Raw genomic sequence first — 14,762 nt, forward strand, 5'->3', positions numbered from 1 at the left:
ATGATCCTGAGGATCCATGTTTTAGGTCTCAGCACTAATTAGAAGTGAGACTTACATCACTCTCATGACCTTCTCGAAGGTTGTATGTGAGGTCATGCTGAATGTCTTCCACAAACTTGTGAGCATATTCTGGGTAAAGGTCTAGCACTTCAAAGAGTCCTTTGAGGATGATGCACTGAAGATCACAGTAGGTTAAAGCCTTCACATCTGCGTTGGTCTTGATCACTTGGTCCTTAATTGATAGATTTGCTCCAATTAAGTCCCCTTTCCCTTGAAACAGTGAAAAAAGAGACATGTCACTTTTAAACAAAAGCAAGCTGGGACTGGAGACTTCATTTGACTTACAGGCTTCACTTCTCTGAGATGACCCTGCAAAAGAAAAATAAACCTTCATCTTGGCAGTGTTGATATTTGGGCCCTGGCAATTCTTTGTCATGGGAGGGGGCTTTCTGTACACAGTAGAATGTACATATTCTCAATCCCCCAGTGGTGACAACCAAAAATATCTTCAGGCATTGCCAAATGTCCCCTGGCAAGGCAAGACTGTTCCTGGTTGAGAGCAGTGGTCGAGGGGATAAAGACTAGGAGAGCCAGAGACAACAATTGTCATGCATAGATGACTCCAGACAACCCCTCATGGCATTCAACAAATAACTTCAAACAAAGCAGTTGACATTTTTGTCACAGTTGCCTCAACTATTCAAGAGAAATGATAATGGCTCCAGTTTTTTTGTAAGGCTCTGTATCATATCCTTAAAATGTCTATTAATAATTTTGATTCTAACACAATAATTGTCCTCATCATCAGCTTGCTAACATACTCAGGTTGTTTTATTTACCTCTGAACATGTCTATCAGACAGGATGGTGAGGAGAGAGAAGGTGCCCTACTTCCCTCTCCTCAGAACTGGGGGGCCGAGAGAAGTATTAGACATGATGGACACTGAATCTACTAAATGAAAATGTAAGACACAAGCTATACTTCTAATACTCTCTAACAGTGTAAAGGGCCAATTTTCCCATCAAAAAAAAAAAAAAAAAAAAAGAAAAGAAAAGAAAGAAAAAGAAATCAAATAAATAAAAACTATGTGCTCTTGGCTTGCACCACTGTAAGGAGAGAGACTTACCACCACCACTTTGTCATCTGTGCCCGACCCACTCCCAGCACCTTCTGGTATTTTGCCTGCGGAGTCTCCGTCTATCAGTCTTAGGTTAGATTCGCCTGCCTGGGAAGTAGCTGGCTTCCTTGAGTTTGCTGATTAGATCATACTAGATGATGTATTTGAATCTTTAAAATATTTCAATTGATTTGAATCAGTTTAGCTTAGCAGGAAGGCGAGCATAAATATAAGTGTTGATTGCACCTTCAGATTGATTTTAGACACAGCCATTAATTCACTCGGCATCCATGTGAGAAACATGAAAGAAAATCCATTCAATCGTCAGACAAACTTAGGTTAAACACTGAAGTAATATGACCTAAGTTCACAGAGGACACTGGCATGAGATTCATGGCTACAACTTTGGAATTTCTTTCCTTTGTCCTCCTGCCTGTGCTTTAAATTTTATTATTTTTTTAATGGCCACTTTACTCTGTCTCACAGGGAATCAACAACCAACAACTGATCAGCAGAGAAACCACCAAACAAATAATATCTTTGGAATGGTATACAACAAATTGCCCTGTCCCCTATTTGGTTATTTTTTTAACTTATGAATTGTTATTTTTTTTATCGTGCTCAGCATTTCTGGAAGGAAAGTCTCTGACCTATAGCAGGCTTCAATAAAATTCTGTTTTATTGAATTTCACAGTAAAAGGAAACATGCCAAATTAACCGTGAATACTTGAAATAGTCATAAGTATATAAAAGATAAAAATTGAACATTTAAAATTATTGAATTACATCTAAGTATTATCTTTGAAATAACATTAAATTCAAACCTTGAGGCTGAGCCTATTTGACCAAAGAAAAAAAGGACTAAAATCTATACTTACAGTTCTAAGGGAATATACAACTACATGGTGCTAGAGAATTCAAGTTGTTTTTGTTGTCACCGATACTGCTAAACTTGGCAATTTCGTTTCTTACATGTTTTATTAGAAATCTAAATTGGGGGGATCCCTGGGTGGCTCAGCGGTTTAGTGCCTGCCTTTGGCCCAGGTGTGATGCTGGAGACCTGGGATTGAGTCCCACATCAGGCTCCTGCATGGAGCCTGATTCTCCCTCTGCCTGTGTCTCTGCCTCTCTCTTTCTCTCTATGTCTGTCATGATAAATAAATAAAATCTTTAAAAAAAATCTAAATTGGTGCTGAAAAACTCAAAATTGGGTACCAATGCAAGATGTAAATATACCATCTGCTCTGCTTTTTAGCCTTTTTAAGATTTTATTTATTCATGAGAGACACAGAAACAGAGACACAGGCAGAGGGAGAAACAGACTCCCTGCAGGGGCCTGATGCGGGACTCGATCCCAGGACCTGAGGATCACGACCTGAGCCAAAGGCAGATGCTCAACCATTGAGCCACCCAGGGATCCCAGATGTAAATATACCAGGATGCTTTGAATCTAGTAAATTTTGAAATTTGTATATCTCAGGAGAGTTTATCATGATGTAGTGTCTTGCTACAAAGAGTGTTTATATATTCTGTTAAGCAACTGCTGTTTAGAACGACTTTAGGGTCATCACACATTCATACTTTGGATGACCATAGCATGACTATTTAAGCCACAATGACCCCAGCTATAAAAGAAACATCAACATCTTTCTAAGCTTGGCACCACAGAAAGAATTCCAGGGCATTTTTCATTTAATGAGTATTTATGAAGCACTGACCTATGTACCGGACCTTGTGTTGAGCCTTGGTATGTGTACACTGGTAAATAACAATGTGGTCCTACCTTCACTGATTTTATGGTCTTGTGAATTTCTCACTATCTAGATTTAGGACCTTGATATAAGTTTCTTAATTAGTCTAGGTCTCAGTGTTCTTATTTCTAAAGAAGAGATTTCTATGATTTCTATGATCTCTTTCTCCATTTTTCAGAATTCTATTATTGATATTTGCTAACTAGTGAGTCTTCCACAGGCAGTGGGATATGGGGGGTGTGTGAGGCAAGCTGATGGGAAGCATCTGCAAATTATCCAGGTTAGAGCAATAACATGTTTAATTATAATTAAGCAGACTAATACCATCTGTGAAGAGCACATTTATCAGTGCTTTGTCATTTTCTTTTAAACATCAGTGAAGAAATTGGTAGAAAAACATAATTACCAGGACATGAAATGGAAGTGTACAAGGCAAACAAATTCTATCCCCGTAACAAATCCTTGATTCTATGTCAACCGCCTCCCCAGGCATCAGATTAAGAAATGCCTTCGTGTATCTACTGGACAACTGAGTTGCTTGAATAAGTTACGGCTTGACAGCTGTTTGGTGATCCTTCTTCCCTACAACATTATATATTAATTCATTTTGTTGGCAGAGTGAATGTGTATTAAATATCTAAAGATCAAATGTGAAGCCATGTGCTTACATTTATTAAAGTCAGTATTGCTTTTAATTGGCCCTATATGACAATATTACCACAGAGGAAGTAAAATACCCAATCTCCATTGAAATAATGTTAACCAAAAAGATAGAATATTAGCAGTTTGTTATCCTTGTTTGGGTTTAGTCCCAATACCACATACAAGCATTTAGAATGGTCATGTGACAGTTTGCATTTAAACCACTTTTCATGTTCGACACAGTAGAAATGAAGATGTGAAAATGTTAATCATGAAAATCATAATTCATGGAGGAAATTGGGGCCAAGAGCATAAGGCAAAGGATTAAGCCTTTCAGATGTGAGTAGAATTTTTTTCAATAAGAAAATCCAGTTGAATTATGTATTACAAACAATGCTAATTACCTAGAAGCCACTGAATTTGTACCTATTATGTTCTAATGTTATGGAGGATGGCTTCATATTCCATTCCTAGAATTGTTGCTAGTTACTGAATGTAAAACACACCAAGATTATGGAAAAAAGAGATTATATATATTTAAACAAGTTATATTATTTTTGCTTAGAAGCATATCAAACCATGTAGTTTTGGAAAAATAACTATATGCCCTTCTAAAGGAAGGCTATGTTAATAGGCAGGCTATAAAACTTACATGGTCTTAAGGAAGGCCATGGAAAATTATTTTATGACTAAAAGTAATTTTTGAAGCAAATTTAGAAATAACTGTCAAAAATACCCACCATTTGCTTCAACGTGGATGGAACTGGAGGGTATTATGCTGAGTGAAATAAGTCAATCGGAGAAGGACAAACAGTGTATGTTCTCATTCATTTAGGGAATATAAATAATAGTGAAAGGGAATATAAAGGAAGGGAGAAGAAATGTTGGGAAATATCAGGAAGGGAGACAGAACATAAAGACTCCTAACTCGGGGAAACGAACTAGGGGTGGTGGAAGGGGGGAGGAGGGCGGGGGGTGGGGGTGAATGGGTGACGGGCACTGAGGTGGACACTTGACGGGAGGAGCACTGGGTGTTTTTCTGTATGTTGGTAAATTGAACACCAATAAAAATTAATTAAAAAAAATAACTGTCAATTTTTATTTAGAATCACAAAATAATAGAATGGTTGTTAACTTTGCCAAGTTGGTAGCAGGAGTTTTAAATTCTCCTTTTAAAAACACAGCCTCACTCCAACACTGATAATGAACTGGCCAACCTGAAAATGAACTCTTTCAGTTGCTATCCTGTGCCTTTCTTTAAAAAAAAATTTTTTTTAATTTTAGTTAATTTAGTTAACATATAGTGCATTATTAGTTTCAGGAGTAGAATTTAGCGACAATCAGTTGCATATAATACTCAATGCTCATTACATCAAGTGCCCTCCTCAATGCCCATCACCCAATTGCCCTATCCCTCAACCTCGTACCTTCCCTCCAGCCTTTCTGTTAAGGAGAAAAAAACATGAGGATGAATCAAGAGTTGTACCAAAACTTTAAAAAGCAAGCCCTACCTTTCCTCTGGTAAGTGGCAAATTGAGTGAATATGAAGCAATGAGAAGCCTGTGGGTATTTCACTATTCACTAGCCTCCCCTTTCCACCTTTAATCAGGACTAACCATGGCAACCTAACAGGATAGTAGGATTTAAGTTGGATAATGGACATAAAACACCTGGCTCATATTGGGGATTCAATAAATATTAGTTCTCTTCCCTTTCCCAAATATAATCTGTCTTGAAGCTTATGACTAGAATCCAGTGATAGCAGGCTTACAATAATTATATAGAAGAGCAGGCATTGCTTAGAGGTGGAAAGAGAACTGGGTATAGAGTCAAAAGACCTAAGTTAGCTTTGGCTTGGAAAAACAGAGAAAATACCACTCCCATCTGTTTCTTTGTGTTAGGAAGGCTTAAATAAGACCCTGCACGTGAAAATATTTTATAAATGGTTAAGTGCTTTATAAATCTGAGTTCTTAAATTATATTAAAAATAAATTAACCTTTTTATATTAACACAAATTCTAAACATCAATATACTACATTGGTGTTCAAAATATATTTATTGTTTAGGTCACAACCTGACACATTCTTAGGCCCTCCATAAATATTAGTTGAATGAACAACAACAACAAAAAAAACAAGAGATAGTGATTTTAAAAGAATTACACAAAAATTGTGAGTAGGAATTTTTCAACATTAACTCTACACATCATCTTTTGTCAGCTGACCTTGTATTTTAATGAAAACCAATTGTATCTTAATAAATGGGAGTCAACTTTGTGGTATAAAATCTTTACAAACCATCCTATGAAATTTCTTTCAGGAAGTAAAAATAAAAAACCTTGAAAATATTGGATTAATGACTGCAGTGAGAGCTTATTCTCAATGCATAATGATTTTTGCACTATTTCTAGCCCAGATGAAACAATTTTTATGTTCTTCTCTGAATTTGTTCTCCACAGAAATAAAGAAATGCTCTCTTAAAATTGATTGGCTACTTCACCAAAAGGCAGCAAGTATCACGACTAATAATCTGGCTTTAAGAATCAAAAAGAACTGTGTTCATTTGCTTATCATGTTATTTGGACAAATTAACTAAGATACTATTTATTCATTTGTAAAATGGGGTTAATATTCATACTGCTGGGGGTGCCGGGGTGGCTCAGTGGTTAAGCATCTGCCTTTGGCTCAGGGTGTAATCCTGGGGTCCTGGGATCGAATCCCGCATTGGGCTCCCTGCATGGAGCCTGCTTCTTTCTCTGCCTATGTCTCTGCCTCTCTTTTTCTGTGTCTCTCATGAATAAAATAAAATCTTTAAAAAAATATTCACCCTGCTGGATTTTTAACAAGAATGAAATGATATGTTGTATGTAATACTTAGCACAGGGTAAACTCAGTATGTGGCATAACAATAATAAATAGTTGGCAAATGAAATCCACTTAAGAAATAATCCTAATTCCATATGTTCACCCAGAATTTCCTTACTCACAATAGCAGTATTCCGTTCCCCCACCATTTTCTCTTCTCAACTTATGCTCTAGGGTAAAATTTCATGAGGTTTTTAAACTTAGACCCACCAAGAATAGCCAGCACCATGCTGTCTTTAAGAACTTCCATGGAGCCTGAGCATACAAAGTAGATGGCCTGCAAAGCATCTCCTTGACGAAGCAGATACTCCCCCGGAGCACAGAAAGAGGTTTTGATGTGTAGAGACAGAGACCTGAGGCAGCCCCGGCTGGCACATTCAAAAAGGGACAACTGTAGGATTTCCTTGTTCAAATGCATAGTGATGTCAGAACGCAGCTCGTCTGGAAAGTCTTTCAAAAGCTGTCAAGATGAAAGAAGAAATCAAGTTGGGTTAAGTTTAGTCTAATTTATTTACTCTGCAAGAGAAGAGGGATGTTTTTCCCACTGTTTGACCAACTAGTGTACAGAAGAGGAAATACATAGAACCCTGGGGAGATTTTTCAGTGACTGTGACCCCAGTTAGTTGCTACTGAAAAATCAGCAGATAATAAGTCTGGAGAAATATGATACATTAATAAAAGACTCTAGAATTAAGATGTATGGCTTCTTGTGACTTAATTTTCACAAAGACTCTCACTCAGGAGAGAAGATATGGAATTTGGACCCACTGGTATTTTCCTCTGGCATCGTGGTCATATCTGCACAAGTGGAGAAACCAAATCATCAGTTAAAAGAGGGATTACAGTTCGATTGGGGCACTGTAGCACAGTTGATTATTATAGGATACCTTTCTTACGTGGTGATCTGGGGTATATCTGGAAGTCCACAGATAACACATGTGCCAGAAGACATTTTCTTTTTTACTTTGTTGGTTTTAAAGGCACACAGTAACTTGGTTAATCTAATAATCCAACATTACACAATTTAATGGTCATAAAAATTGATTGGTTCCTCCAGAGAGGATCAATAAGAATGAAAGTCCACCTGATTGACCGAAGTAGCAAATTAATGTAAAACAATGGTCAGTCCAGAGTGTCATCATGAAAATGTAAGCCAAAGCCGATGAAAGAAGATGAACCAGGTTTCATGAGGGATTAAAAAATACAGGTAAAGAAGTTGGTGTGTACTTCACTTCTGAGGCCTGCATTAGAGCACCTTGCTTTTACCTAACAATATGTGCTTTCTGCCTGAAAACGTCAACATGAGAAATGAACATTACCTCATTTGAATCTATTCCATTGTTGACTGACCAGGTTGTTTGGAAATATTCAAGCATCCTCTGCTTGAGCTGCTGGGGCAGGTGATGGACCCGTATGAAGTCCTTCAGATCCTTAGTTCTAGTGTGATAGAGAGACCACCTGGAATACATCCTCTGTATGATCGCTGTCACGTTTCCAAACACCAAGGCATGCATTAAGGCTAGAGAGGACAGCAAAGCATACAATGGGAGAGAAATATTGAGTAGCTCACCCCTTAAGTCTAAATTTACAGTTTATATATCCTGAATTCAGCAGAGTATGCTTATGTGGCCATGTTGATACAACTGTTTTGGTATGAGCATTTTGGTACAGCCACTTTGTCACAGAGTGGATCCTGATGCATTCACTTGAATCCATATGGCTTGATAAAAGTAAAAATATCTTTTAAAAATATTCAATAATAGGTAAAATAGGCCCCTCTGACTCACAATCCACTAACTACTATTCTGGCTATGACCAAATTTTATTTTGTACTTTTTGCATCTATATTATTTTAATAGGTATAGTTTAATAGCCATGATAAAATAATTTTGATATAATTTCATAAAAAAGCTCTAAAGTTACAGTTCAATGGTTATCATAATAACAAATACATTTAAAAATAAGTGTATTATAGAGGTATCTGAGGGGCTCAGTTGGTTAAGCATCAGACTCTTGACTTCAGCTCAGGTCATGATCTCAGGGTCAGGAGAGCCCTAATGGGCTCTGCCCTCAGCATGGAATCTGTTTGTCCCTTTCCCTTCCCCCTCCTACCCATCCCCATCACTTGTGTGTGCATGCACACATTGTCTCTCTCAAAAATAAATTAATAAAATCTTTTTTAAAAGTCTATTATAACTGGTTAACCTTTATTAGTCTTTTCCCCTAAGCCATCACTTAAAATTTGTTTTAGCATATTAAATATAACACATTTTTATTAATAAAGGTATAGAGAAAGTTGCTAGAAATGTAACTGAGGATTTTCTGAGCAATCTGAAGCTGAGATTAATATGGCTCCAATCGCCAACCTCACTTTAGCTCTGAGGTTACTTACATTTTAAGGAGATATCTGAAAACCTGGGACCATTAAAGAAACAAATGCATTCATAGAGAAAAACAGATATTCTGCTTAGAGTCATCTTGCCATTCTGAGAGGAACCAGGTTGGTACATATATATGCAATTCCTGTTTTAATGAGATTTCTCAGTTGGTATTTAATCCCCACTTTCTTGCTGACTCTTCCCCTTTCTCAAACCACCAACAGATTATAAGATAGAAGACTGTTCACAAGAATTCAAGAGTTGATGGGGATTGGAGATGGGTCTTCTACTGAAAAAAAAAAGTGGTTTCTAGGAGTTATTCACCAAAAGGAATGCTCAAGTATCTTAAAGTCAAGAAGGCAAGACAGGGATTTGTACTAAATAGTGATTAGCCAAACAGAACTGGAATGGTCTCTGCAGACACTAGCAGATAATCCAAGAAGGCCTTGGACCCACCCAGGGCTATGGCATTGGGAGAGTTGAGAGCCAGGTGTAGTTAGGTTTCTGGGCAGGTCAACTCTCAGTGATATTCAGAATTCACCCCTGATCCCCATCCTGGACAGGACTGACAACTCAGAGGTTGGGTGAAATCATCTGTTTCAACAGCTTTTGATAAAAAAAAAAAAAAGACTAAAAATTTAGTAGTTTGTCTGTTAGGACCTATCAAAGTGTCCTTGTACCAAAACCTCAATGTCCAAGGAACTCAAGTTTCTCAGCCTCAAAATGAATACATTAGTGCAAATGTGTCAACATATTACTGCATCTATCTTCCAGAATCTTCATTCTATTTCAAGACAGCCTCAAATAAAATTTTCTCTTTCCTCTACATTCTCCAGTAATTAGTGACCACTGGCTTGTTAATTTCAATCTAATCTAACATTGGAATTAAAACTCTTTCAGGTTATACGTCATCATTTCTCTATGGAAGATACGGTCACCATGCCTATAAAGATAAATGGTAATAATAAGGAAGCCCCCAACATTTTGGAAAAGTTACTAGAAAAGGCTAAATTTAGGGTCTATACACAGGAGGAGTATAATGTTGCAGAGAGAATATGGGCTTCAGAATCAGACACATCAAGATTTGAAACCTGACTTTGGCACTTCCTAACTGTGAACTTGGGAAGGTGTTAGAAATCCCATGGATAAGTAAGAGTGGTAACTTATTCATATGACTTTTTTTAGATTTAAAGAGTTAATATATATATTTTTAAAGTGCCTAATATTTTGTATGAAAAACAGTGGCTGCTCAATTTATGCTCATTTTTCCTGTGAGATTGGAAAGTGTAATGACGAATTTCCAAAATGCCCAATAGTGTAAAAATATGGGGAAAGGACTCAGTTTAGGTTTTACAGCAATCTCTTAAATATTTAAGATTGTTTGTTAGTGGAAATAACTTCTTGATGAAAGAAATTCAAGAAATATTTCAAAAATGCTGGCTCCATACAAATGTAAGCATATATTCTCCCTACATTTTCAAAAATGGAATGTCTTACAACAGGTCAAAATTATTCCAAGAAAGATGTATACTGCCTAATAACTCACTATTGAATGACTCTTGGTAAATTCTAAATAGAGTTCCATTCTTCTGCATGTTTTTTAAAGCACAGTAGTTCTGATGTCAAATACTTTGTTTGGAAGAAGAGACCTCTATTTATGGTAAACACTCAGCAAAGGAAGGAAACGATTCTGCTACAAGTCAAAGAAATTAAACACCAATTTCAGGCTCAGTTAATATACTTATGGGCTCACTGTTTGGAAGCCCTACCATCTGTAAAAGTATGTAATAGTCTTTCATGGAGATTAAACTGAGTACTGAGAACAATTTTATTTCATTTATTTTAACACTGCTTTCCTTAATTATGTGTATGATTTTAACTTTGCTTTGCTTAATTATAATGTGTGTAAAACACTTAAAGTAAGAGAAGTAATATGTTCAGATCATTTAGCATCCTAATTGTACATTATCAATAAAAAGAATTACTGGATTAATTGTAGCATTCTAAGTGTTGTTGGAAAGTTCTAGTCTATATCCGAGTCACCATAATTTCACAGTTTCATTTCAGCAGCAGCAAATACTTCTCATTTAAGTAGTTAAAAAAATAAAACCACAGATCCCTTAATTTTTCAGTTTCTAAAGTTATTTTGCCTCTCTGTCACTGGTTATCACTTTCACACTGGTGAAGAGTGTAGATAACTGTCAGGCCAAATCATTCCATCTGCTATGGCAGTTTGACTCAAGAACTGCAATATCCAGGTCAGTTTGGAAGTTATCATTCACTTTTCCTTTTCCTCCTAGCAAATCTGATGTATATAATTCTTAAAGTAGCATGCTAGGGCTGCTGCTGAGTGTGTGGGTGGCTCTTTTGCTTTGTGTAGGAGTTTTGTATAAAACGAATCCTGTAAAATCCTGTCTTAATATCAGGTCTTGGGAGGAACCTCCGTAATTGGGATCTCAGAAGAAAGTCAATAGAACTTAAATGAAAGTGCACTCTTAGAGGGGCTGCCTGGCTTTCTTTTTCTTTGTCTCCTTTTCTTCCTCTTCCTTCTCTTTTCTCTTCCCTCCCTCTCCTTTCCTTTTCTCCTCCCTCTCCCTTCCCTTTTCTCTCCCTGCCTCTTGGGCAGCACTGCTCTCCTGAGGTAGAGCATCCTTGCTGAGTTCGTCAGCCAACCACTTTGCAGTGCCTGCAGACTGTTTGCCCCTAATATAAAAGGAGACCAGAGCCCAGGCTTTGGGTAATCTTAGCTGCCCTCCTCCTCTCTCCCACCTACTCACTGACCTAGAATTTTCCACTCCTGCTGGAGTACACTGGATTGTGGAGAGCAGATGGCGGAGAAAGCAGAGTGAGAACAATTTCCTAAACGACCTATTCGAATGGCAGTGTAGCCGTCTTTAAAAAGCCTGAATTTGTGAACACCATAGCCCATATGGGGCCAATAAAATTCTGTCAGGAGAATATATATAGGATGAGAGGACCCAAGGAAAGCCTTAACTGTTAGGAATTTCACTTTACCTTTTTCAGGACAACAATGACTCATTTAAACGGGGCATGTCCTCAGGGATGAGCCACCTTCACTAGGAAGTTTTATCTGACCTCCGAGATTGAGCCAATGGACCCATCCATTGGGGCTTACTTATTAGGTGACTATGAGGCCGCCGTTAGTAAATCTGATAGAAGAGCCTTTATTTATTTTTTAAAAATATTTTTTTAATTTATTCACAGAGAGGGAGAGGCAGAGACATTGGCAGAGGGAGAAGTAGGCTCTGGTGGGACTCCGACCAAAGGCAGATACTCAACCACTGAGGCATCCAGGTGCCCTGATAGAAGAGCTTTTAAAGATATAGGAAAATGTTCTAATATATTTTGTTTAGCAGCAAAAATGATATGCAGAGTTAATGTAAATATTGTCAAAAAGAGGGTAATATATGTGTAAAAAAGACTGAAAAGACTATCTTTGGTAATGGGATTTTATGTAATTTTAATTTTTGTGTGGACTTCTCAGTCTTTTCTAAATGTACATTATAATAGGAAGAATTAAAATGGAAAAAGAAAGAACATCATCTGCCCAAGTTCCTATTTCCATTACTGAACTGTGAACTCCTCGAAGGAAAGTTATGTCTTAGTCATTTTTGTTTCCCCAGCATCTAGCACAGTGCCTGGCATAATTTAAGCATGCCATGAATATTTATGGAACTGAAGTGAACCTCTGGTCATTTGATATTTTGTTTTAAAAGTTTTGTAATCATGAGCAATTAGCTTAGAAAATATATTGTGAACATTTCAGCCCCAAACACATCCTTTCACCCCCATCCCACCTCCCAAAGGCAATCTTTTAAAATTATTTATTTGAGGTCTTCTTGTGATCATCACCAATATTTTAGACAACTTAGTTTTACTTCCATTGGTTGAATCATCATGTTAAGACAAGACCTAAAAACAACCTGACATGAAAGGTGAGAACTCAGCTCACTGTTACCTACCTTCCCATCCCACACTTGGTAGTTACTATTTTTAGCTCATCTATTACAATTTTACAAGGCGATATTCATATTCACACATCAAGAAATTACACAAATACTAAACGTACAGCTTACTTCTTAAAGCGTTTTACCCTCCTGATGAATAAACAGGATATTACCAGCACCCTAGGCCTTCCTTGTGTCCCCTTCACAGACACTAACCAGCCCCATTACCAAAGGTAACCTGTAGTTGTGAATTATATTGCAATCCATTAGATTTGCCTACTTTTAAATTTTCTTTATTTTTTTAAAATTTTATTTATTTATTCATGAGAGACACATAGAGAGAAAGAGAGGCACAGACACAGGCAGAGGGAGAAGCAGGCTCCATGCAGGGAGCCTGATGTGGGACTTGATCCCGGGTCTCCAGGATCACACCCTGGGCTGAAGGCGGTGCTAAACTGCTGAGCCACCGGGCTGCCCTTAAATTTTCTTTAAACAAAGTCACACAATATGTACTTTTTGGTGTCTGACTTCTCTGCTTAGCATTCATTATAAGATTCATCCATGTGGTTGCGTGATGTAATAGTTCATTCATTCTCATTACTGTATTGTATTCTATTGGATACTGATTTCATAATTCATTTATTTATGTAATAGAAACAACGATGCTTCTATAGACACTTATCGGTCTTTTGAAATATATATATATAAGTATTCCATTGGATATATACTCTTAGAAGTGGAATTGTTGAGTGGCAGAATACAAGTATGTTCAGTTTTGGTAAATATCAACAAAATTATTGTACCAATTGCACTCCCATCAACAGTATAGGGGAAGTCAAGGTGTTCCATATCCTCTCAAACCCTTGGGTTTTCACTGTTTTTAAGAATAGCATTCTGGGCACTGGGCATCTGCCTTCAGCTCAGATCATGATCCCAGGGTTATTGGATTGAGTCCTGAATCCTGCTTCAACCTCTCCCTCTGCCTGCCACTCTCCCTGCTTATGCTCTCTCTCTGTCAAACAAATAAATAAAATCTTAAAAAAAAAAAAAGAATAGTATTCCGGTGAATATAAATGCTATCTAATTTGATCTTAATTTACATGCCCCTCATGAATGATACTGATTTGTATTGTTTATTTGGCATGGAAACCTATTTGTGAAGTATTTTCTTAAGTTTTTATGAATTTTTGGATTGTCTGCTCTTATGGATTTGTAGACAGTCTTTATTTATAATAGATAAGAGTCTTTTGTCAGATAGATATTTGTAAATACTTTCTCCTATCCTATGTCTTGCCTCTTTACATTCTTAAATCATGTTTTTTGATAAATACAAATTCTGTAGTTCAATTTACCCAGTGTTTTCTTTATGGTTAGGGCTCCGGCTAGAATTAATTTTAATGTACAGTTTTAGGAGGAGACGAGGTAGTTTTTCAATAAGCAGATATACGTTTGAACCAGCAACATTATTGAAAGAATCATCATTCCCCCGTCACACTACATGTCACCAATGTTATAAATAAAGTGACCATATGTGCGTGGACCTATTTCTGTACTCTCCTATTCCACTGGCCTATTTGTCTGTTCCTGAGTTAACACGTGCTTTCTTTTCTTTTCTTTTCTTTTTTTTTTTTTTTTTTGTTAAGATTTATTTATTATTTGGGAGAGAGAGAAAGAGAGCAGGGGGAGGGGCAGAAGGAGTAAAAGAATCTCAAGCAGTCTCCCCTCTGAGCACAGAGCCAAATGCTGGGCTCAATTCCAGGACCCTCAGATCATGACCTGATCCAAAATCAAGAGGTTGACACTTAACTGACTGAGCTGCCCAGGCGCCCATAACATGTGCTTTCTTAATTGCTATAATGTTACAACGGATCATCCTGATATCTGTACTGCAAATCTTCCGGTTTTATTCTTTGTCATTGCTTTGACCAGTTTTAGCTTTGCATTTGCACTCATCCTTAGAAACAGCTTGTCATTTTGCAAACACACATACACATACCCACCAACACACATGTACTAGAATTTTCATTGGCATATTGAATCT

At 37.1% G+C, this 14,762-nt stretch overlaps 1 protein-coding gene across 4 annotated transcripts in view; it reads right to left on the bottom strand.

Annotated features, from left to right (window-relative positions):
• The window catches only part of KCNH8 (potassium voltage-gated channel subfamily H member 8), a 400,632-nt gene that overhangs the window by 85,806 nt on the left and 300,064 nt on the right, over positions 1 to 14,762 (bottom strand). For all 4 annotated transcript variants that reach the window (XM_072726752.1, XM_072726751.1, XM_026006436.2 and 1 more), the window contains exons 9-11: positions 7,695 to 7,894; positions 6,586 to 6,835; positions 56 to 270 (exon numbers count right to left, since the gene is read on the bottom strand). In XM_072726752.1, coding sequence (XP_072582853.1) covers positions 56 to 270; positions 6,586 to 6,835; positions 7,695 to 7,894 — 665 coding nt within the window. The remainder of the gene's footprint in view (positions 1 to 55; positions 271 to 6,585; positions 6,836 to 7,694; positions 7,895 to 14,762) is intronic.

This window comes from Vulpes vulpes, chromosome 11, assembly GCF_048418805.1.
Source record: "Vulpes vulpes isolate BD-2025 chromosome 11, VulVul3, whole genome shotgun sequence".
In the NCBI taxonomy this organism is placed as follows: domain Eukaryota; kingdom Metazoa; phylum Chordata; class Mammalia; order Carnivora; family Canidae; genus Vulpes; species Vulpes vulpes.